Here is a 25,705-nt window from a genome sequence, read left to right on the forward strand (position 1 = left end):
TCGTTCGCGATCAACGGTCGAGCCGGGTTTCGCTCCGCGAAAAAACGCGAGTTTGAGTATTAATTAGCTTTGTTAGGCCGTTAATTACTGCATAAATTTGTTCGCGTCGCGTCTCCCGACATCGTGATCGTAATCGCGAGCGTGAGATCGACCTCGCCGGCCGGGAATCGCGAATCCGCGGAATCTCACTTTCGTTCCTCCGAATGACCTTCGCGTGACGTCACAGTTCCCGACAGCCCCCGACTCGGGGTCCCGTCGAGTCGCCTGAAGTTCGCGCAGGCGAAGTTGAGAACGGCGGATCGCGACAAGGTGCCGGGCGCTTTCGACGCGAGAATTTCCCGGGATTTTCCGCGTTATCGCTCGTAATCCGTAAAGTTTCCGCTCGTACTTCCGCATCGCCGTGTCGGAGTATCGTTCCGCGACGAACTACGCACGTAATTCTCGCGAAAATCGCGAAGGTCAAATACGAGTAGGACGACTCGGTCGTGCCGCCATGTTTACATGTTCCTCTTTAAGAATCTTTCGTGAATCGTCGAGTCGAAGATATTTAACAAGGAGTGAAGCACGTATATATTTCGTATATTATTGGAATACGCGAGTGTACACGGTGTTTCGGAAAATGCTCCTTGTTTTGTGAAATGCAGTGGATATATATTTTAAGTGCAGTGCCCCATTCTGGAATATCGCCGCATCATCGTCGTTCGATCGGGCCCTTCGATAAGGGATCTTGAGAAAAGCGGCGACGCGAAAACGGAGCATCGGGTTTATTCGTGCGCGAATAAAAGCTCCCGCGAATCTCGCGTTTTCATAACGCGTCGAAAATGTGACAATTAAAATCCGGGCGTCGCCGCACGTCGCGAACGAAAAAAAGTTTCGCGAGTGTAAGTGTTTCGAAGTGCATCTACGACGAGGAGGAGGAATCCTGGGGCTCAGGATGGCATCGGGCAACGACGAAGCAGCTATTACGGTAAATAGTTTATTTATTATTTATTTTATTATTACTATTAATTATTAAAATTTGTTTGTTTTATTTTCAAAAAATATTTAAAATTAATTTTAAGTGTTTAAGTATTTATAGATCGATTTATCAAATATTTTTATATATTTATAAAAAAAATTATTTAGATTATTTGTAAAGAAAAAATTAAATTTTTACTTTACTTAAAGAACTCGATGTAGATAATCATTTATTTTTTCGAAATTATATTAAATTTTCACTGTATAATTTAATGTATTTATATTTTACAGTTCACAACTCCGCTGCTGTACATCGTATCGGTGAGTCGCTAATTTTTATTTATATTTTGGATAATAATTTTGTAAAAATCGTGTATGAGAGAGAGAGATGTGTATCGCGAAACAATGTGGGAATCATTTTTATCTTAATTTTACAATTAAGAAAATTGATATAAATTAAAATAATTTATTTATGAAAATATTATATCTGCTCTATTATATGACATGCGTATAAGAAAAATATTTAAAAAAGAATTAAAATTTTTAACAATTATACTCTTAGTTACTATTGGGTATATAAACATTTAAATTTGCAAAATTTGATATTTATAGTACAGTAGTGAACAAATATTATTGTGTTATTTATTCTACTAAATTGCTTAAGAGATATATATTATATATCTATATTTATACTATTTATTGTTATACCTATTAATATATTTAAAAGAAAGACATTCAAACATTCAAATCAACATTAGAATAATACTTAAATATATAATATTTCATAAATTTATTTTAATCCATTTTAAAATAAATAGCCTGACAATAAGATTTTTATCTATAATCAATTTCGCATATACCTCCATATATTTTATTAAAATACATTGTACAATCATTATTTGTACATTACTTGTTTAGAATTGATAAAAACTAGACACACATATAATAATATATAATATTACATAATGATAAATATGTAGGTCTGAAATGAAAATGTGCAAGTTTCTCAAATGAAATTTTTAAATAAAATTTTTGGGATTATGATATTTTCTGCGAAATTTCCTTTGTTGCCAGGTTTAGATTTTCTATTCTTGTCACAATATCATCCGGCGATTTTGTGATACTCTCAACTGTTTCTTGATAAAATTCGTTTTGTAAAATTTCGTTTGTCTGACAACTTATTTCGTTCCATGAAAAAGCTATGTCTTCTTCTGTAGTTAATGAACTACATACAACAAATCTGGCTATAAGCTTATCCTGATAAGTGGTTGCGATGAGATAAATTTGTCTTCTAGCCTGAAGACAATTTAAAAGCCTTTTTGTCAAACTGTTATCACCCTAAAAAACAAGTAATTCCTTTCTTACAAAAATTTTGGTAACATATAATTCAGATAAGTAATTTAACTTAATTATAAAACTTATAAGTTAATGTGATTAAGAAAGATATTTATAATGATTTGTGTGTGTGTGAAGTTTACTTCTCATTAAATAAAAAATGCATATTTTCGAGTTTCAAAGTGAGATGCCAGTCGAGTTTTACAAGACTTTTGCTTTTATTTAAAACATTTATAAATTTTTTAAAATAATTATTTTGCTCGAAATACGCATATTTTTGAGCTTAAACATGAAATGCCAGTCGATTTTCAAGAGTTGTATTTTTTTCAAAACAGTTTTCACAGTTTTTGGCATGTGCAATGCCTTTCCAAAAAATTCTAATAATTAAAATACTTGAAATAAAATTAATCAATATTTTTTGCTTTAAAAGACAGCACCCTTCTTAGAACCTCATGTAGAATTGTAAACTATTTCAATTCTGATAATTACTAATAAGGAAAATATCACTAGACAAAGTGAGACGCGTTATTGTAAATTGGCGGTTCAATTTATCCTAAGGCATTTTTTAATTATTTGTTGTGTGGCCAGTATTATTTGTTTAAACTATTAGGAACTTTAGAATTATTGTAAATAAAGTCAGAACTCTCAATTATTTGAGTTTTCAGAAAATGAGTGGCAACTTCACACACACTAATGATTCATTAATTAATTCTCAAAAATCGATAAATTTAAAAATTATTTTTTATGTTGTAAATTTTAATAAAGAAATAAGTAATTATGTATCTGTGAGGAAACATACCTTGATACGGAAACAGACGAGACCCATAACTACGGTAATTATTTCGAATCTATCATCTGATCTAACATATTTTTCAAAGAGTTGCGCTAATTTTATAGTGTGTCTAATGTGATTCTGAAGACCTTCAATTCCATAAATTCGCATGACAAAATACAATTTTAACGAACGAAAACGTCGACCCAAAGAAATCTGCCAATTCTGCCAATATCATGAAAAATTTGAGTTATAAAAATGAAAAATATTTATATTATGCCAAAATAGTCTGTTAAAAAAAGAATATTATATATATATAAGCAATAAGTGTACATAAAATCTTACTCTATAATCAGGTGCTAGTCCTTCTCTATCATGTTCAAGATATATTCTGTTAACACTGAATGCTTCTACAAGTCGTCTCGAGTCTTTTACCCTAAAAGCAATAAAAAAATAAAATGCTAAATATTAGCTTATTTTGTAGAATTAAATAAATGCTCATCTTATACGCACAATTAAAAAAAATTTTATTTTAAATATACTTTTATCTCCAATTTAGAAATGTTATTTTTTTTGTTTTAATTTTGAATATCAAATATACATATAAAAACCATTTAAATAAGGTTTTCATTAAAGGCTATGTAAATTTAATTGAAGATTAAAGATTAATAATTTATATATTTAAAAAATATGGCCATAAAAGTGACTCTATATAAAACTAAAAAAATTATTTTGATATGTAGATAAATAAGCTATATTAGAGATAAATAATGTAATAATAATATAATACATACCACATTACCGAAGCATCAAAATTCACAAGCAACCATTTATGTGCATTTACATTAAAAGAATCTACATATTCAATGCCGGACATTAAATAACGAAATTCCGGACACACAAATGCTGCTCCTGTATAAATGTAATTAATGAGAGGGACTTTTGTTAAATTATCTTTTTTTTAATCAATACAAACAACTGATCTTAACTAGTAATTAACTAACTTACTAAAATAGAGCAAACTTAACTCCTTTTTTATTATAATATTTATTAACAACGATTTAAAATAAAATCGTTGTTAAAAAATATTAATAGGAAAGGAAGTTAAGTTTGCTCTATTTAATAATTTAGTTAATATTATTAATTACAATGTATTGCATTGATGATATATTGCATCGAAATATAGATGTGAAAATATGAAGTACAGTTAAATTGTAAAGTTAATAAAATAGAGATAAATTAGGTACAAGAGATTAATTTTAAATACTCACCGGCGTAAGCAGCATCAACATGTAACCAGATGTTATATTCTTTGCATATTGGTCCTATTTCGTCAAGATTATCAAATGCACACGTGCCAGTAGTTCCTAAGGTAGCGATGACGTAACATGGAATAAGGCCTTTCTCCTGATCCTCTTGAATCGCTTTTCTTAAAGTTTCACCTCGTAAAGAGCAATTATCGTCCACTGGCAGTAGTCTTATCAGCATTGATCCTAACTTTGCTGCCTTCTCTACTGAAGAATTCGACTCATCTAAAATTTTAGACAAATATATTATTAATAAATTGAAATTAAATTACAGTTATTTAATTAATGAATAAGTTGATGAGATTAAAAACTAATAACCGTTTAATATAAAAAATCACAAATTTTTTAAAAAAATTATAGAATATTTACTAGAAGTATATGCAACTAATTTAGATTTAATGAGATCCTCGTGTAGTTCTGGATGAAGAGTTTTTATTTGTCGCATTGTATAATCTTTTGCAGCCAACAAACAGATTAATGTACATTCACTTGCAGATCCCTGTAAAATTTAATAAAATAATAACATTATTTTACGATAATTTAAACATATCAATTTAATTTAATTTATTAAGGATCAAGAATTAATTTATTCATTATAAGCCAAGAATCAATCTATGCATATATACAGTGTATATGTATGATTTCGATATGGCGATTACCTGTATTACTCCTCCGCCTGTTCCATTGCTGTGGCTCAAAAATTCATTAGGCAACCCTAATAGTTTGCCAAGCCAATTACATGTTATTAGTTCGAGTTCAGTACAGGCTGGTGATGCTATCCAGCTAAAGCCTATACAACTAATCGCGCTGCTTAAAATGTCGGCCACGATAGCCGGATAAGAATTAGCCGTAGGATAAAATGCATGAAAGTAAGGAGAATTCCAATGTGTTATCTGAAAATATTGAGGGATAATATCTTTAGACCGCACTACATGATAATTATTAAAATAATTTATATGGTATTTATTTTTTCTATGATATTTTGCATTGTAATGAGAAAAATAAATATCACATAAATTATTTTAATAATTATTCATGTATTGAGATATTGAAAATTTATTTGTTACTTAAAAGAACTAAATTATGAGAAACATATACAAAGATGAAGAAAAGAAATAAATTTAATATATTAGTTTGAAAAAAATATAAAAGCGAAATAAGACTAACAATATTTGTGTTATATTTATTTAGTTTGGCTTTTATTTTTCTTCAAATAGATTGAAAAAATTAATATTTTCTAAAAGAAGTATTCTAAATTAAGAAAAATGTTTTTATTAATATAGTTTTTTTATATATATTTAAATGTGTTTTATGATGCATTTTTATGTTATAAAACATTTTTAAGAAAAGAAAAGTTAAACTTACACCTGGCATAATATATTTTTCCACATCTTCAAGCACTTCTTGCCACGTTTCAGGCTTAACAGGTGCTTGTTCTGGTAATAACCGACTTAAGTAACCCGGTTCCACATCGGGCAGAACATTTCTATTTCTTAAAGTTTTATAGTAATCGACAACAAAGTCGATTGTCGCCTTGCCAAACTCCACAAATTCTGATGAGTTCATATTTTATTGAATTGCAGAATTATGCAATATAAAATTTCACTGTAAGAGAGCACGAGAGTTAAGAAAATTTTTATTTGAATTTCATTTGAAACATTTTTAATATGAATATAACTGAAATAACTGAGTTTTAGTTTTTTATTTCTTGTTACTAAAAACTTTAAGTAATTAATAAATTTACATGTAGATTGTGATTAAAATGTGCTGTAGAGAGTAAAGGATTTATATTATTACATTTATATTATTATTATATATTGTATGCAACATTATATTAATTATTACATTGCAGTTAAAGTAGTAAGTAAGTAAAATTTTATAATCCTTGTCAATATTACTTTATTTTGACTTTGCATTTATTATAATATACGTAGTTTTTTAAAAGTTTGATTATACATAATGTTGCATATATTATATATAAATATCTCTTTTTCTAAATTGTCTCCAATGTTGAAATAGAAAATATCTAACAATAAGTAAAATATTACAATTATTTTGATATCTTTTATAAAAATTAGTGTATTTATTTAGAAAAATATTTCTTAAGAAAAAATTTTTATGAATAAAAACGTAAAAATCTTTTGATAAAATTTTACTTTATTCTTTTATTTTCTTTGTTATTAGGCAAATATTTTTATCTCCAATGTTTGTCGAAAATATTTATATATTTCACTTTTATTTATACAACTTATTATCAAACTTGTACCTATGTGATTTAGTATGTTGCACGTAATAATGAAAATTTCACTTTATATACGAGTAGCACTTTCATAAACATTGTCGTTTAGACAGCAATTCTTTCACTCAAATCCGAGATTCGGATCTCATTGTCGAATTAAACACGATTTGACACTCGAGATTTCAAATATGATTTAAATCCGTGTGATTTCATACGAGGACGTGCTGATCGACGACTCGAATGTCTTTAAATACTGTCTCCTAACGTTAAATACCGCCACACAGAACTTTCACTGACTTTCTCCATAAACACACGAAATATCGATAATATATGTTGACCGCGAAAGCAATTCTTTCTTAATGCTGTAAAGATCTCTTACAGTCGGTTGATATTGACCTCTAAATTTTCGGAACTTTTCTTGTGTAAAAAAAGCAGTACAGTTTAATTAACTGATATTATTAATTGATTATCGCATATTTATAATATATTCAATGATAATATTTAATTTTTTTTCATAATGTAGCTGTCTAACAATTATTTTTTAATGCTCTGAAGACAATCTTTTACGATCTTTTACGATCAGCTCTCTGATTCTATTCCTCTAACTGAATATTTCTTGCGCATAAAACATATCACACAGTTTAATTATTATTCATTGAATAATTATTCCATAGGATAAAGGTACCGATTATGAGATATCATTTACATTTTCTTAATTATTTCCAATACAGCCTTTTATTATATAAACTTAATTTCATTTTTATTAACACCAAAAATAAAAAACATAGATAAAAGTAAATGGTTTTATTATTACCTGTATTAATTTGAAACCTTTTACAGTATTATATCTTCAGAACCAACAATAAAATTTAAAAATATAGCGTAAATGGTATCTAATATTAAAAATATAATGTAAATGGTATCTAATAATCGGTACCTTTACCCTATATTCAATGATAACATTTGATTCAATATTTTTTAATTATTTTGTTACGTTTTGTTAAAATTTATTGAATAATGCAAAAAACGACGTACGTTTTATTTTAAAACTAATATTTGAAGTAAGTGTAGGTAATTGTTGATTGTTAACGTCTAATATAATGCAAAAAATTAAGATTATGGGCTCGTCCGGGATTTGAACCCGGGACCTCTCGCACCCGAAGCGAGAATCATACCCCTAGACCAACGAGCCACTTAAAAAATTTTTTATTTTTGATCCCCGACATGATCGTTGTATTACAAAATTATTCATAAAATCGACACAGAAATTTTGACTCTAATACAAAGATATCTAACTGCATTCAAAATTACGCATGTGCTATTTAATTTGCATTTGACTTTTTTTTATCTAATATTTTACACTTGGTTCTTTCATTATGTAACATTCTCATTATTTATGCAAACTATACATATATACATATATACAAACGTTAATATAAATTAACATAATCTTTTTAACAACACAATTTATCTATATTTATTTTTGCATTTTATCTTATTGTTAGATGAGTCTTTTTTTTATTAAATAAATTTTCTGTTTTTTTCTTTTATTTGTAGCTACTTGATATTTATATTTTTTATTTAAATATATTTAAAAAAAATTTTTTTGAAGTATTATATAAAAATAATGAAATTTTATATTATACATATATACATAATATATTATGATATACAATATACATATATATTATGTTTTGATACATTTTGTTTTGTTTTATTTCATAATAAATAAGAGACTTTTAAATATAAATTTTTAAAGTAGATCTAGAATATTTTAATAATTTTTTATAAAGCAAATAAATAATATAAACAATAACACGTTTTTGACAATCCAGGATGACCATCGCCTTGAAAGTTACAAATTTAACGTGGCTCGTTGGTCTAGGGGTATGATTCTCGCTTAGGGTGCGAGAGGTCCCGGGTTCAAATCCCGGACGAGCCCAAGTTTTTGCTAATTTAAACAATTTTTTATAATTATCGTGATTTTTTATATTTTGCGATTAAAGATATTGTAACATTTTATATTTTATGAAAGTTTACAAGTTTTCTTAAATTCCTCTCTTTCTTTTTCTCTCCGTGATATGTACCTAATAGGGTCATATTATAAAATCCTTCTTACATTACATTAAAGTAAAATAAATAAATATTACATATCATATATTTGTATTTCTCCCAACATTTTGAAAAAACGAATATATTTTTATTCTTCTATATATTTATATTTCTTAATGATATTTTTTTGAATATTTAGATTTAACCAATTATAATTATAATTCAATATTTAAAAGCCAAAAATAAATCTGTATTAGAACAAATAGAAAGTATTTGTGTATAGAACAAATAACAAATAAGAGAGCAATACAAATAGAAAGCAGAAGATGTAAGTCTTGTGACACTTTCAAATTCTCTGTTTAAGACTCTATTTATGATTCTTTAAAATTTTCTATTAACGATAATTAAGAAAATAATATAATTGCACATTAAATAAATATAATATAATTGTACATTAAAATAATTAAACATTAGGTCTTGATATATTTGGTATTATATTATGCTATCATGATCATATAGTGAGGAAATATTTGTTAAAAACAGAAAAAAAGATTTTTACTTTTCACTTTTTCAAATTTATATTATATTTTTAATTTTCAATTTTTGTATATATTTATTTAAAGTAATTCATATACATATATGCACAAATTAAATTCGAAAAATTCGGATAGAACATATATGTAAATAATTAATAATAAAAAAGGTGAAAGGAACTTTGAAATACAATACAAAATGATTTTGTACTTATTAAATCTTGATCAAACGTTTAGATTTAAAACAGGATGTCCTTCTAGAAACATTAGAAATAGAGAGATAGTCTTCTATCGTTTTCTATTAAGATTTGATCATAACAATCATTATGTTGGTAGCCACATTTCCAAATATTTTAATGTGGTATTTTTACAAACATTTTTGTTATGAATTCAATTTAATCAGATCTAACAAAAGATAAGATTTTTTTATTAGAAATTATTCAGTTATATACTTGATATATCATGATATTATTTAATACATAAAAAATGACCATAAGTAAAGTGAAGAAAATAATTGTTATAACTAATCTTTCTTCATGGTTGTTATTTTTATTACTCTATTGTTATATTTTAATTGTTTTATGGAATCTTACTGCATTCTAATCTTATTCTAATGAATTCTCATAACAATAACAATTATTTAACATTTTACATTTTAACATTTTAGAGTTTGTGTAATATACATGTATGTATAATAAATAATTAAAATTAAATTTAAATAAGATATAAGGATATAATTAAATAAGAATTTTTACTCTTTTCTCGTGTTCTGTAAATTACAAACCTGTCACAATTTCTTGATTTTTAACAATTTGTTGGAAATATTTACTATTGTGACAACTAAATATTTCGTGCAAATGTTCTCTTAATTTAATTTTTAATATTTTTATATCTATTTTTATTCAAAATTATATTGAAAATGTATGTAAATCCCATTTTTATGAATAAGATGCATCAGCTGTTATCAAAGGGGGCGTAGCTCAGATGGTAGAGCGCTCGCTTAGCATGCGAGAGGTACCGGGATCGATACCCGGCGCCTCCAAAATTTTTTTATTTTTGTTCTCATCACGCGTAACAAATCATTGCAATAAGAAAAAAAGATCAAAAACGTTCCTTTTGATTTTTAATTTTATTCATAATTTGTTAATATTTTTACAAAATAATTATGTCAATTAGTTTTATTTAAAAGATATTAAATTTACTGCAGTGCGAAGCTTAGATTATTGATATTTAAATAATATCATTTAGAGAAATTTATAATCATTTAGGCAAATATTATGTTATGTTATTTTATCTACGTGTTAATTTTACCCTATTCTTAAGCAGGCGCCGTGGCTTAGTTGGTTAAAGCGCCTGTCTAGTAAACAGGAGATCGAGGGTTCGAATCCCTCCGGGGCCTTCATCCGCAATGTAGAGTTTGCGGGGGTATATATTTTTTAAATTTAAATATTTGTTTTTTTTTTTTTATAATTTGCTTAAATACATAATATACATAAATATAAGTAGAAAACATGTTTGCATTAAATTAAACTATATTTTTTTTAACAATTTTTATTTAAGATTTATTATTATATAGTTAATACATTCAACTATTTGTGTGATATAAGGAACATTAAAAAGTATTTATATCGAGTCTCGTAGCGAATGGAAAATAGAATAAAATGAAAAAGGTGTTATACACAAAGAAAAAGGTATCTATTCATTTCATACTTCTATTTTTCAGTTTTTAAATACTTGTAAAAACTATGCATATTGTAAATTATAAAAGATGAAGAGAGAAAATACGTAACACTAAAGCTCTGCACACAATAGAGAAAATATTAGGAAAACATATTTTAAATTTTAGAAATAGGAATTACTTTAAAATAATAATCGATAATAAAGACTCTGATATACAAATATAAATTTGAGTATAAAGGGCTCTTATTAGCTTATTAGCTCTTATTAGTTCTTTATACCCACACTTTCTCTGTTGTGCGTAAAGCCTAACCCATCTCGGAGAGACAAACCGGTCGAACAAGCAAGCACGTGCTCTTGTGCATACGTCATCTGTCATGTGCCCGTGATTCTGGTATTCGACCACTAGATGGCTACCTTTCGCGTGAGTGAAAAACATTCTGCACACTATAAAGGTCTACTCGGAGCAGGCATCGGCACTCTGGTTTCCCTTCAATTCACGCATAAATCTTTCGCCTTTTACTAAAGATTTCCGTGGAGGGGAACAATTGATGAGTCTATAGACTAATTTTTTGTGTACCCAACGTCAGTTGGGTCGTAAGATAATACAAACATAAATTTCTCGAACAGATTTCTCTCTTCAATACTTATTAAAGTTAGAAGAAGAAATTGTACTCTTTTTCTTTAGGAAAAAATATCTTCGAGATTCTGTCTAAGTTTAAGGATTTTTAATAAGAATTCTATATGTCGCATTTCGCGTACTGAAAATTCTTCGTAATTTGTCAGGATATTATTAGGGTCTGTCTGAATTATAAAATATCTTAAAAATTCCATACTTTATAAAATTATGTGTAATTTGTTCATGTCATGTGTGTGGTTACCAATAATTATACAAATTAAGAGAGGAAAAAGTGATTAACTGAGAAAATGTACACAGCGAGAGCTCATCGCTGTGAAATTATATACTTTGATTAAATAGAAAACATTCGTACATGTGTGATATTCATATATAGATTACTTTTATATTATATATTTAGTTTCAATCTTTCATACTCTAGTGAATATCAATTATTGTTAAGCAACACATGACAAAAATATTACGTAGTTTAATAAGAGTATAAAAAATATAAAAGTGCTATTAAACTAAATTTTTGAACGTGAATAATATTCGTCTTTCGTAAATGAGCGATTATTTTGTTGGATTATATAGGTATGTATTTTAAAGCAGCTAAAGAGTAACTTGCACATCTTTTTTTTTATTACGATCCTACATATTTGATGTTGAATTATTAAATCAAACATAACATAAAACAAAGAATTGCAGTAAATATGTTTAAATTATTTTGTTAATTATTATTATTCTACTGATCGGTAAATTAGGGTTACATGCTTAGTTGAGTTGCTTACTACTAGATAGCAATAGTGTGTCAGTTCTTCGTACAATCAATCTCGATTATTCTCTTTCAACAAGGCATATCTCTCTTTCTCTCTCAAATGAACAATAGCAAGACACGGTTGCTTTCATCGGCGAAATATATGTATATTTCATAAAAGCTGCGATTTTTTAAGATATCAGATATTTATGATATCAATATACTTGAATTATCATTTCATTAATCTAATAAATCTTTACTGCCTCGAGATATCCTCGAGAAGTAGCTAAAAAATGTATAAAATAATTTAATAATTTGCACGTGCGCTTTTTTATCCCATCAATATGTATAAGGTTAATTATTATTTTGGAGGATCGTACATTTATTAAAATCGACATACAGTGTTCAATATAATAAAAAAAATGTAACATCGTAAGAGCGATTTAATTGACGGGCGCGAAAAGGATAGGGAACTTTTGTTTTCCCGAGATATTTATTTTCCTTGAAAAAAATATACACAATTCAGCGTAATAAAATAAGTATAATTCTAAAGGAGAATTGCGAATGTTCCGGTGAGGAAGATGTGCTCCCGATGTCCCTAACAGCAGGGGTCTCCCTCGATTGAAAAAGGGACAGCCGATAACGGCGCGAAGGGTAGATGAAATGGAGGTTCGTTTACCCCTGGCATGGAAGAGAGTCGACCCTCTCTCGTCCTCATCGATCCTCATCCTCCGCCTTCTCTTCACAGAGAAGCGCTTCACCTCATCCCCTCTTTCCCTAATATTCCCTCATCCTTTCCCTCAACCGGAGAACGTCGCTGCTCCCATCTCTCTTTCATCTCTCTCTCTTTCACCCCTAACGTTCGCCCTTTAAGCCTTCGTACTTTTTCCATCTCGCCGTCCTCCTTCCTCGCTGCCTTGTCAGCCTCGCGAAGAAGTTCACTTTCGCGAAAAAAAGGGAAAAAGGCGCGAAAAATCGATGCGTCACGTCGATTGGCCACACACCGCCGGGTTTGCGCTAACATTCGTCCGCGGCGGGTTCATGGGCGTGGCTTAAAGATGAGCTCTCGCTGTGTCATCGCTTATATTGATCCTACACTACTTGGTTTGTACGCAGCCCTCACCGACATTCCACCTACACGAGAGGAATACGCACACACGTGCCAACCTCGCGTTATGTGCGTATATGTATTATATATATGTATGTGCGATGCGTCCGCAGGCGCGATCGCGAACGTTGCATATATATCGCGGCACCTGCAAAACGTGTGCATTATATGTGCAAGACGTGTACAGGGTGGCTTGAAAAGGATGGGAATCGATATCCGTATCGTTTCATTCGATATAAGCTTCATCACTTCACATGTAGTATAATAAATACCACGTTTTTTTTTTCTTTTCGCGAAGGAAATTTTTAAATCTCTCGACGATTTCCTCCAGCTATTCTTTATGCGTTTTTATTTTATAAAAATGTGTGATAATGAGGTTTAATATAAATTTAAAATTCTTTAACGAAAATGAGGCACAAAGTATTCTTTTTTACAGTTGTTCTTTAAACTTTAATCTTATTTATTATTAAGGTGATTATTGAGTGGTAATTGAAAAAAATTATATATGCATTTATGTTATCTATATTAAATACACTTCTAGTGAATTAAATCCTTCATTCTGTAGATAAAATGAATGTATATGCACACACATACTGATTCTCACCTTTTTTAAATCACACGGTATACGACACTATCCAAGTGCACATATACGTAAAGTGTAGTTACGTGTGAAGAAATTGCAAAACATATAAAGTAAAATTTGTATGTTTGCGTAATGGACACGTGAGCATGTGTTAAAACACGTTAAAATAACTAGTAAAAGCTTTGCGAAAAGAAAAAAGAATTACCCTATAATTTAATTCGTCCCAGGAAAAAGAATCTTATGCGAATTCCACGTATTATTCTTCATAATCTAGATACATTTGCAATCAATTCTTGAAAGAGTTATTAGCGAGAGCACAGTTGTCTATGTTTAGAATTAGAAAAATGTATCTGTAAAAATATTTTCTTAATTTGCGACAACTTGGTTTTTTTTTTATATATATGTATGTCCACAATTCGTATGTTTCAATGAATAAATTAATAATTCTTCGTATAATTATGTGATGATCGAAAACACAGCAATAATAATCCGAAAAAAATATTTTTTCTAGAAATAAAAATTCTCATTATTCATTAGAATTACTGTCGTAATTATTGCTTTCGTCACAATTATAGTATATTTTTTGCACAGTAATAATAAAATAAATAAATAAATAAAATTCTGAAAGAATAGAACAATGATAAAAAATACGCTAATAAATGCACAAAAATGTAGATCTTCTAGTGATGCATATAAATCTTTGATTGAATTCGGAATTACCGAATCGCGCAGAATTTCGAGGTCGATAGAACCGAAGACTGTGCAAGAGAAATTTGTGTGATTAATTTATCTAGATACCCGCTTATAATGGACGACATATACATTTAGGTTAATGGTGCCAGCTGGTTTGATGCCAGATAGATATATCGTAAGAATTGCGCGAGGATAAGAGTTTTCTGGTTATTTTAAATAGCTCCGCATAATCGAGACGGATATGACAAACATGTGTAATTTATTCCTTACTTGATTCAATAAATTAGCATTATTAGCAATTTAGATTTTTTGCTCTCCGTCTTTCTTTTATTAATTTTTGAAAATAATTTGAATTAAAAAACAGATTGATTTTGTACGTTCGTGTATTTAAAATCAGAATCTCTCTCTAACACTCCAATAAATTAAGAAGAAATGTATTTCTGTATATACGCATATCGGTTTTTATATATTTTATATTTAGTTAATTAAAAATTTCATCATTTAATACATGCATTGATACATTTAAAAAATTCATTATAAAATATATTTTTTGTAATTAAATATATTTACACGGTTTTTCAATCAAAAATAAACACGTAATATTTTAGCTTGTTTTAAATATGTGGAGGTATGCACACGTCTATATATTTATAAATAACTTCATTGATAACAACCTAATTATTTCGATAGTTCTAATGGCGAAAGGTCTTTTGATGACATTCGTTCTATTTCTATTGAAAACGCAAATATCATTCAAATATATTTTCCGATGATCGATTCAACTATGGAATGGAATGATTAAGATGATTAAAATAAAATTCGTTTATAAATAGCGATGCTATATTGAAAGAGCTAGTAGGAATATTAATATCCGTTTAATAATTCTAAATCAATAACTTTTATTTTATATAACATGTAATAAAAAACGCGATATTTTTTTCCTTCAATCATATGGCGAATTAGAATAATTGTTGATATTGTTTCGTTATTGGGCAAGTTTGTCTGGGTAATAATTGTAGATATTTACTTTTACGCAACAAACTTTCTTTCACAATCAAATTTTCACGTTATTTTTCCTTTACTTATACTAGAAAAATAATATTTTCACAAGTTCGTTGTAAAATTTATTTCATATAAGTTTATCCGTATCTTTGTTATCTCATCGACGTGAATGGAAAATAATCCTTCAATTGTTTAACGATTGCTTTGCCAATCACAATTGTTAAAGTAACGGCGCGAAGAATAATCAATTACTGTTGTGTAAAAGAAAAGTTTGATCACTTTCGTAGGAACTATATAAGATGACGTAATCTCTTGTCTGCCTATCTATGCATGTATATATACATATAAATGCATAGTAGTGAATAAAATTTTCGTATCGCTTGTCGGTGTATTTAAACGCAATGTGCAATCGACTTCACTCTCGGACTTTAGAGGCAGACGGGCGTGGAACAAAACAAGGAAGGGATGAGTTATATACCGTGACCGTTTTGATGGATTAATTCGCAAACTGAATGGAAGGTTGCATAGACTGACTCCTACGTTACCCATTTTATTTTTCTCGTTAAGCCGGCAAGCATTGAAAAAGTGTGCGCTGCTAACTGAGCTGTTGTTCGATTTAAAAACATCGTAAAATATATCGGACGTGAATTTGTTTACCTGTTTATGTTAAGTTAATAAGATATGTGCAGTATGGCATAATAATGGCCGTATGATTGATAGATATTATATAAGAGGAAAATGTGGTTGTGCCGCTTTTGTTTGAAAATGAGAAATATTATTTCAGCTCTCTTTTGGAAAATAAAAATAATTTAATTCGCAACATTGAATAACGTTAATTTATATATCGGGAAAAAAAGCATACTTTCAATATGTGATAATTTTTATTTCGCTTTTCTGTACAATTGCTTTAATTTCTACTAATTGATAAGATTCTAAAATATGATTTTCTTCTGTATATTATTCATAATGGAAAGCTTTCAAATTATAGACTGGTAGCAAAAGTTTTGTCTGAATCTGTGGATTATGCAAGTAAATTAACGAAAATTTTACACAGCGGCAATTTACTTGAATTAATATCTTATCAGCAAATCCCATTATCCAAGATAATGCATTCTCCACAAGAATGTACGTCATTTATAATGTAGCTTCTTGTCGCTATTTGTATAACGTTGTGTCCAAGTAAATCTCAAAGAAATAATTAAAATTTCGTCAATTTATAAATATATCAACACAACAGAAATACGCATAAATTTTAAGGGGAAAAACATTTTAATAATTCTGCTTAATATTAACGAAATGCATGCATTTTATGATCTTAATTTTGATAATAGATTTTGTGCGACAAATAGTCGATGTTTTTTTTAACTGAAAAATATTGTAATACATTTTGAGTTATAATTAATTAGAGAAATAAGAAGTATGTTGATAAAAAATTCTTAATAAAACATATGAATTAAATTTATATAGTGTACTCTTGATGCTTTTTGAAATGTGCATAAACTAACTTGAAATTTTCGAGATATCACGTTTTATTGGAAAATGGAATATTTTATCGGCACACTCGGGAAGCCTGACACGCAATGATCTCGACCATGTGTGCCTTAGTCACGCTGACATATGGCAAAGTCATGAAGACACTAGGTGGTCCGCAGTATATTACTCTACCTGTCGCCATCCATGCTTATGAGGGGTTGGGGAAGAGGATGGTATTCGTAACTATTTGTATGACAACAAAGAGTTTTTGTACTAGAGGAATATCTATTATTTTAGACAATATTATTCAAGTCATTGAGAATTTACAGATACGAATATTTCAAGACATATTTTTATCTTTAAAGACGTATATATTTCAAGATTTATACATGTATAGTTTTTTATAATTATTTTGTTATTTCGCTAAATCACAGACTCTTTTTTGAAATTTAATTTTTATATAATTGAAATTATTTTGACATATATATTGTGCATTGTATATAAAAAATTGAATTGATTTTTATATAAGCGTATTTGAATACAATATCAGTATAATGTTAATACAACGTCAATACAATGTCAGTGCACTAATTCAAGTGATTTTGCATTGAAATATAAATATATAGGAGCTATATTTCCATTGAAAATACTTTCTTTGCTTGCATATTTTAACTGTATTTTAAATAAGTTATTTGTAATAACTTTAATAATTATTGATAAATATCTAACAAACACAATTCAAGAGTTGTATTTTTGGAGAATAAAAATTATCATAACAAATATTGAAAACAATAAATGTTCAGAGGATCATACAAGTAATTTTTCTTATATTTATATATATATATATATATATATATATATATATATAAAATATACTATATAAATATATATATCTCTGAAAACATTTACCATTGTTTTCAATGTTTAATTTTTATTTTCCGCAAAAATAGGACTTTTGAATTATGTTTATTAGATATTTATTAATAATTATTAAAATTATAAATAACTTATTTAAAATGCAGTTGAAGTACGTAAGCAGAGAACGTATTTTCAATTGGGGGTATAGCTCAGTGGTAGAGCATTCGACTGCAGATCGAGAGGTCCCCGGTTCAAACCCGGGTGCCCCCTCAAGATTTATTTTTTCTTTTTTTGCTACTTTGAATTTTTTTAGATTTGTTATATTCTTTGCATACTCTTTTCTAAATCGCAATCATGTGATATACTCGAATGTTCTGCTAAAGAACAGAGAATCTAGTAAACTAAAATCTACTTAACAATACGTATTGCCCAAGAAAATTATATTGAATCACTATTTAGATAATACATTTTGAGATAGTAAAGAAGGTCTAGTTTGAACTTTATTAGATAAACTAAAGGAAAAGTTGTTTCGACGATTATCGATTTAAATCAAAATTTTTTTAAAATTGAATGACTTGAATAAATTATATGTATCCTTTACTAAGAAAAAATGTCATTTCTCTATTCTGATTTATACGATCTAATGATTGAAAAAGTAAATATGATATTTAACGCAAAATATAAATTAATTAAATATACATTTTCAAAAAAAATTAATAAGACAATCAGTAATAATTATAAATTAAATAGAAAAGATAAATTCAAATTTGTTAATACATGCGAGACATTTTTATGTCTTGCAAATATTTCAAACTGTATTTATAATGAACTATAATATTTAATTAATTGTAATATTTATTATAAAATATTTTTATACATGTAAATTTATGATGTATAGTAATTATATCGGAAAAAGAAAACAACAGTTTCAATATTTCGCAATATTAACAACATATATCTTCAAGAAACCGCATTTCACAAATATAGGTATACAAGTTTGCACTTGAGTTTTCGAAATTTTATAAGAGAAATTTTATTGGAACTGGGAGCAACGTTATTAGGATTACACAATATATATTTGTTTTGTGTCTTGCATCTAATGGTTCATTTAAATGTTTCTAAACGATCGATAACATATCCGAAAGAATACGAGATGTGACACTGCGTTCTTCGAAAAATATACAAATAGCATATATGTTTGAAATAGCGCTATTTAAAGGGATCCTTTTAATTTCTGAAAGAAACGATAGTGTTGAAAGAGCGATGAGTGAGGAGGCTAAAGCAGGGTAGCATGGCAGACCACCATAAAGATCTGACGAGAGAATGGAGAGTGCCATCGGTTAATCCGCAAGACTGCCGACCGCGGAAGATGAATGTTCGCTGTACGAACCACCTGCTTTGACGGCGAGCGTTAAATCCGTAAAACCCCACTAAATATTCGCCGAATCCGTGAAATACCCGCAGTGCTCGCTTGGGGCGATCAGGCCAATTGGCAGGCTGCCAAATGAAATGTATATCCGAGATAAATCTCTCTCTATCTCGACGTCGTATACGGCTTTTCGCGGAGTATATACGTAGCAATTCCCTATATAAGGAATGTTATAATGCGTAAAGTCATTTCATGACGTATGTTTCTTATATTTTGAATATTTTTACAAAGGAACATACTTCGTGGTTTTTTTTTTAATACATTAAAAATTAATCGCGCAAGAAAAAAGATATACATATTTACCTCTATATATTCACGCGGTGTGTAATTAAGATAAGGATTTCTCGATCATGCGCGTGACTGCTTTAATTTATAATATCGGCGATGGGTCTCGAAGAAATTTGGGATTGCGTAAGTCAAATGACAGATGGGATCGTGCTAATCCACCATTATCGTTAGCAATGATCGTCAGCGATCATCAATACGGCCCTTTTGTATTCGCGAGGTTTTAGGGATCGACGTCGTAATCTGGTTCAATGCTTTTCCAGCAATCATATGAGTCACAGGATAAACTCTCGTTGCAGCGCGATCTTATTATAAATAAAATAAAAAAATCATCGACTTAGATAGCTTCTGGTTTAAAGATGTGCACTCTATTTACATTATATAAATTATTTTATCTCATCGTCCAAAAATTCAAGTGCAAAGTTTTGCATATATCTGAAATGATTTTTTTAAAAATTAGATGAGTTGTTAATACCGTAAAAATGTTAAAACTCTCCAGACGTTTTTCCGATACATTTTATAATAAATATTGCCTCAAATGTATCAACAAATTAAAAATTAACTTTTCTAATTAATTTAATTATTCTTGACTTTTATTAATTTTTTTCTTTGAAAATATATATTTAATTGATTTATATATATTGCATTATATTAATATCATGTTAATTTTTTCAATTATATATACTTATATGTATAAGAATATAAATCAGAGTAGGAAAACGAATAATTTTTAAATATTCTCGATTGTCATTTATTAATTTCTATTTTTGAAAATGTATAGGTATCTAATTAATTTATGTTTTGTTTTATATTGTCATGCTTACTTTTTCAATTATTGTATCATATATGAAATCAGAATAAAAGAATTTTTTTCTTAGTGGGATATATATTTATATTACGCGGTGCATTTCTAAATTTTCTATTTGAGAAGCAGTGGAGTGAGAATTGTAGAATATCAATACCGAGAGAGATCAATACGGACGATGATCCTCCGTGGCTTACCGCGTAGTGTAGGATCAAACACTGGCGTCCTTGCTGTAACCAGCGACCGGGCAGTAACAAAGGGTCCATGTCCCCGAGGGGTTTCTGCGTTTTGTCCTCGGAGGATCGTCAGTTTTACCCTCGTCCGTATCCAGGGGGCTGGAACGTTTAAATTATTCATAAACATAGTCAAGTGATTTGTAAATTATGACTTACTATAGCGTTCGACAAGTTTCTCGCTCGTAATTCGATCTCGTTTTTGCTCGGACCTCTGTGATACATTCTTTAGTTTTATGTTTCAAATAAATATTTTGCATATGAACATATAAAAAATAAATACGAAAAAGCGCATAAAAAATAATAACTTACGTTTTAGTAGAGATTAGAATTTGCGCATAGATTACCTGCATTTATAATTAAAGTTGTTTTCTAAATTTTTTAATGTGAGACTTTTAATTTCCATCGTGCAATAATTGACGCAAGATAAAATTTCTAAAAGATATAAAATTCAAATTAACTAAATATTATATTAATAGTGCATATCACGTTATATTATTGATATATTTTTATTACCACTGATACAAGATATATATTTGTTTGAGAATTAACTGATACAGCGTGAATTAGTCTGATAATATCATATCATCTGAGTAAATGCATTTTAATTAATTATATCGCTTTTTTCATTATACATATATTTATTATTTGTTATATTATACAATATTAAATAAATAGAGTTAAAAATTAAATAACGTCACAGTCTACAAACATCGTAATAATAATCGAACATAAATATACGAGTCAATATTAATAATAAATCATATTAAGCGCGCGCGACACATTGAGTCTCGTTTATTTTTATTTGCAACATAAATTAACGCATATAAATTAGTTTACTCTTCACCGTGTACCTTGCACGCGAGAGTTGCTACCTGTTTAAAATATATACAAAAATTAATATTATGTGTATATGATATTAATATGATATTTAACTGCGAGTATTTACATTTCATTTTTAACGACGCACTTTGCGCGGGCACAAGCCCGTGCAGAGCTGACATCGTATCAGTTAAGCCACCCCTAGCTCGCTGGTGATCTAATTTAATTGACACCATAATAGCGAGCCTGTACGGCCGTTAGACTCTTCGGGGCACGGTCTTCGGGCCGAGGGATGAAAATATAAGGGCGGTTAGCCCGGGCGAGACGCATGGGGCGAAGACAATTGAATTTCATGGGGGTTTGGTCGCTTAACCAGCTAATTGGTTTGTTCATGTTACTCAAAGTGTATAACTTTTCTCGCCATGGCGCCATGCTCGATCCACTTGGTCCACCACGTGTGCCTGTCGATACTCTTAAATCATAGGATATTAATTATTTTTATTAATATTTATTATTGTCTCCGTAAAATTTAATGCAACAAAATTTTAATATAGCAACATATATTTTTATAACATATGTGTTCATTAATTATTAATATATACATATATATTAAGTAAATCAAACTTGTCTTCATTAAAATTTACCTCCGAAATTAAGATTTCAAAATGTAATTTAATGCATTATTCGATGTAAAATTAGGTGTAACATGAAGGAATCACGCGCCATTCATTAATGACTAGAAAAAATGATTTCCCGGGAGAATTAAATTATATAAATGTTTCTCTCCTAACCGACTTCGTAAAGATTTTTCTTCCAAAAAGTTCCTTTCCTTTTTTTTTAAATTCGACGAAACAGCGTGGTAGAAATAGAGAGAGGGTTTTCCGAGAGTGAAAGAGCCGTATTTGCTGGAGCGATTACATCCGTCCACGAGGAAACTCCGCTTCTGCGAAATGCCGGCAAGGTAAATGAATTCCGTTTTTCCCGTTGGTTTTCCGCAAGAGAGAAACCGTGGTCCTTTACGACGTTTTCATGAGAAGTGAATATTTAACTTTACGTCTTGCGGGTTAAAAATGCTGACCCGCGCCGGCAGAGGTTTAAGAAAAGTTGTGCCCGGAAGCACGGCGATAAAAGATAACGGCTTATAAAACTTCCCCAAAGTTTCGTCCAAGTAGAGTACACGCAGACGAAATTGTTCTCTCAATTAAAAAGTTCTTAGGACCTGGTTTGATAAGGGATTCTTATCCGTAAATGTGGTTAAGAGAAAGGGAGAAAGAAAGCGAAAAAAATCGCATGTCGATTTCTCGATCGATTCAAATAGAATGGAAATAATTATCATGCGCATATCATTGTGTTTATGTGCGTGTGTGTGTGAAGCTAGCATGTCATTTAATGAAAGATCATAAATAATTGAGAGTTTAATAGTTCTATAGAGTTCTTGATATTTAAACAAATAGTTATAGCGATTTTAAAGCAAAGAAAATACCAAATGACAAATTGATGCGTCAACTTTAAGCAGCACATCACTTTGTTCTACAGCATTTTTCTTATCAATAATTATAAGATTAAAACAATTTATAGTTCTACATGTGTTCTAAATAGAATTTTGCTTAAAAAAAAGTAAAAAAAAAATTAAGTCAAAATAAAGACAATCGGATATCTACAGATATTAAAATGAGTCGCCAGTCGATTTTCGAGAATTATACATATCTTTTTGAACCAATCTCCTTCAAGTTTTAATTAATTATTAATATTAAGTCGTATATACGGCTAAGGGTTTTGGTAATAACTAGTTAAAAGTTAAAAAAAAGTTAAAAATTTAATAACTTTTAACTTAGCTTAGTTAATTTAAAATGTATTAATTTTTACTTCAACTAGTTTTTTTTTACCTTAAACTTATTAATTTTTTTCCTAACAATAAGTTAAATTTATTTACCTCTGAATACCATTATTGACTTTTTATAAGTTATAAACGTATTATTTTTAAATTAAAGTATTATTAATTTTTATGTTCATTTGTTATCAATTGTAATTACCAAAAAATATATTTCTATATAAAAATAAAAATTTCTTTGTTATTTATTATTATATATTTTAAAAGAATTAACAAACAAAATTTTAATTCAATATAAATAATATTTTTAGAAATTAACTTTTGATTTAACTTCAGTTAATTTAATCTTAACGTAACTTTAACTGAGTTAATTTTTTGTTCATGAAACTTATAACTTAACTAAATTAATTTTATAAGCAACTAACTTTAACTTAACTTTTATACAATTAGTTTTAAAAAATCATTAACTTACCCAACCCTGATATTAAGTCGTATATAGCGCGCGCTATTAAAATGAAGTTGCCGCTGTTCGTAGAATAGCGAATAGCTTCGGTCATTACCGAAACGCCGCGAGTACCAGGCAGTTCAGGTTGCGTTCCGCTGTGATTAATTAGTAAGCATAATTGTTTCTAACTTTTGTATTGTTGTATTTCTCAATCGCATGTTATAATTTCAACGTTCATGTGTAGTCGTAATTGTTCGAAACGCATATTTCGCGAGAAATTCGATGCAAAATTTCTTCTCAACATAACCCAATCTAACCTAACCTGTTTTCGTGCGCGCGAATGTGTTGTGATCCATGGATCTATCGTTAATTCTAATTTATATATTTATGTTGTGTACGTTATAATGCGAAACAATAAGATTATTCTAATATAAGTATGTATTCGATTTGTTACAGGTAGTATTGCGGTACACAATGCGATTCACGCGTCGTGTCGGGAGTGCCGTGTAAAATTTTACATATCGGGAGTGCCGTGTAAAGTGTCGGACGATCGTAATTATTCGTATTTTCGCGAGTGTAATTGCTACGAAGGACCACGAGAGGAGGAGGAGGCCGGGGAAGGCATCAGGTGACAGCGGGGCAACTATAAGGTATGCAAAATAAAAATTTAAAAAATATATTTACAATATACACACACACAGACATGTATAATGTATAATTTGAATATTTTGTTTTCAGATCAACGTGCTGCGAACTACAACTCCGCTATTGCTGCATCGGTGCTGCATCGGTGAGTGAGAAATTGTTATTTATAACATTTTTGTAGAGGGTTGTGTAAAGCGTCTCATTTCGTGGAAACATAAATAATTAAAAGTTGTGGCTTTATCTTTAATAGTTCTAGATTTTGTGATAGTTTAAACAAATAGTTTTGGCAATTAAACCAAAGAGAAAATGCCTAAAGACTAAAGACAAATTAATAAATCAGTTTCACGTAGCATATTATTTTGTCCTACGAAATTTATCAATAATTATTTAAATTTAAAAGATTTATAATTCTATAAGAATAATTCTGCTTAAAAATAAAAAAATATGTTGAAACTAAATAAATATTAGCAAATCTCTTATTCACATATCGAAGTAAAATTATGATCTTCCACGAAGTGAAATGTCATAATTTGATAAGATGCATTCTTCTCTTATCAATTGTTTTTCGTTCTATTTATTGTTTGCGAGACTCTTAAAACGTTATTCAATTTTTTTTTATTTACGTTTAGAACGATGTTAGAATAGAAAAGAGTAAAATCGAGTAAAACGTATTAATTGAACTCTCCTTTAAATGTTAATGTAATAAACGAAAGAGCATATCGGTTAATAATTTCAAGCAATTTTGCATATTCAATTATTTAATTGAAGTAATATTGAGATTGTTATATACCGAGTGTAGGAAAAATATTTATCGAGTATCATGAATATTTTAAATAAAACATTTTTACAAAATTTTTTACTTACAATAAATTGTGTAACGTAAAAATGATCAACATTTGTAGTCACTTCGATCAATCTTAATTCATGAAAAGAATAACAGCTGATGTCAACAGCATCAGTTTTTTTTTAAACAGAAAGAAATAACGTTGCATCTCGACAAGATGCATAAAATGCATTACAAGCTCTACATACATGTTAATTTTTATGTCTCTTTTACTGTCTTTCTACACCAATTTCTGCATCTATTTATGATTGCTGTTTAATATTAAATTGATTTAAAACCCAAAACCTAAAATAACGAAAACCAAGTAAATGGAACATCATATCGCTCCGAGATAGACATCACAATTGAAAACTTAACGCGGCTAGGAATCAAAGCTCGCTGAATTTGTCTGCAATCGTAATGTG

General features: G+C 28.9%; 1 protein-coding gene, 1 long non-coding RNA gene and 6 other non-coding genes across 8 annotated transcripts; 6 read left to right on the plus strand and 2 right to left on the minus strand.

The window, feature by feature from the left end:
- Positions 1-284: 284 nt before the first annotated feature.
- Positions 285-24,401, plus strand: LOC114929975 (uncharacterized). The gene is made up of 3 exons (XR_003819350.2): positions 285-967; positions 1,249-1,278; positions 24,269-24,401. It is a non-coding gene; the product is annotated as an uncharacterized LOC114929975 (long non-coding RNA).
- LOC114929973 (aromatic-L-amino-acid decarboxylase) lies at positions 1,782-6,984 on the minus strand. The gene is made up of 9 exons (XM_029301704.2): positions 6,638-6,984; positions 5,737-5,976; positions 5,031-5,264; positions 4,741-4,870; positions 4,336-4,596; positions 3,859-3,976; positions 3,410-3,500; positions 3,092-3,289; positions 1,782-2,295 (listed from the first exon to the last, which is right to left on the minus strand). The coding sequence occupies exons 2-9, from the start codon at positions 5,935-5,937 to the stop codon at positions 1,996-1,998; spliced, it is 1,533 nt and encodes a 510-aa protein (XP_029157537.1). The 5' UTR covers positions 5,938-5,976; positions 6,638-6,984; the 3' UTR covers positions 1,782-1,995.
- TRNAP-CGG (transfer RNA proline (anticodon CGG)) lies at positions 7,731-7,802 on the minus strand. The gene has a single exon. It is a non-coding gene; the product is annotated as a tRNA-Pro (tRNA).
- On the plus strand, positions 8,481-8,552 carry TRNAP-AGG (transfer RNA proline (anticodon AGG)). The gene has a single exon. It is a non-coding gene; the product is annotated as a tRNA-Pro (tRNA).
- Positions 10,165-10,237, plus strand: TRNAA-AGC (transfer RNA alanine (anticodon AGC)). Its single transcript has one exon. It is a non-coding gene; the product is annotated as a tRNA-Ala (tRNA).
- On the plus strand, positions 10,521-10,594 carry TRNAT-AGU (transfer RNA threonine (anticodon AGU)). The gene has a single exon. It is a non-coding gene; the product is annotated as a tRNA-Thr (tRNA).
- LOC114930029 (U5 spliceosomal RNA) lies at positions 11,349-11,469 on the plus strand. The gene has a single exon (XR_003819370.1). It is a non-coding gene; the product is annotated as a U5 spliceosomal RNA (small nuclear RNA).
- Positions 18,161-18,232, plus strand: TRNAC-GCA (transfer RNA cysteine (anticodon GCA)). Its single transcript has one exon. It is a non-coding gene; the product is annotated as a tRNA-Cys (tRNA).
- Positions 24,402-25,705: the final 1,304 nt, after the last annotated feature.

This window comes from Nylanderia fulva, unplaced genomic scaffold (genome assembly GCF_048542155.1).
Source record: "Nylanderia fulva isolate GAGA-0341 unplaced genomic scaffold, ASM4854215v1 Scaffold9, whole genome shotgun sequence".
NCBI lineage: Eukaryota > Metazoa > Arthropoda > Insecta > Hymenoptera > Formicidae > Nylanderia > Nylanderia fulva.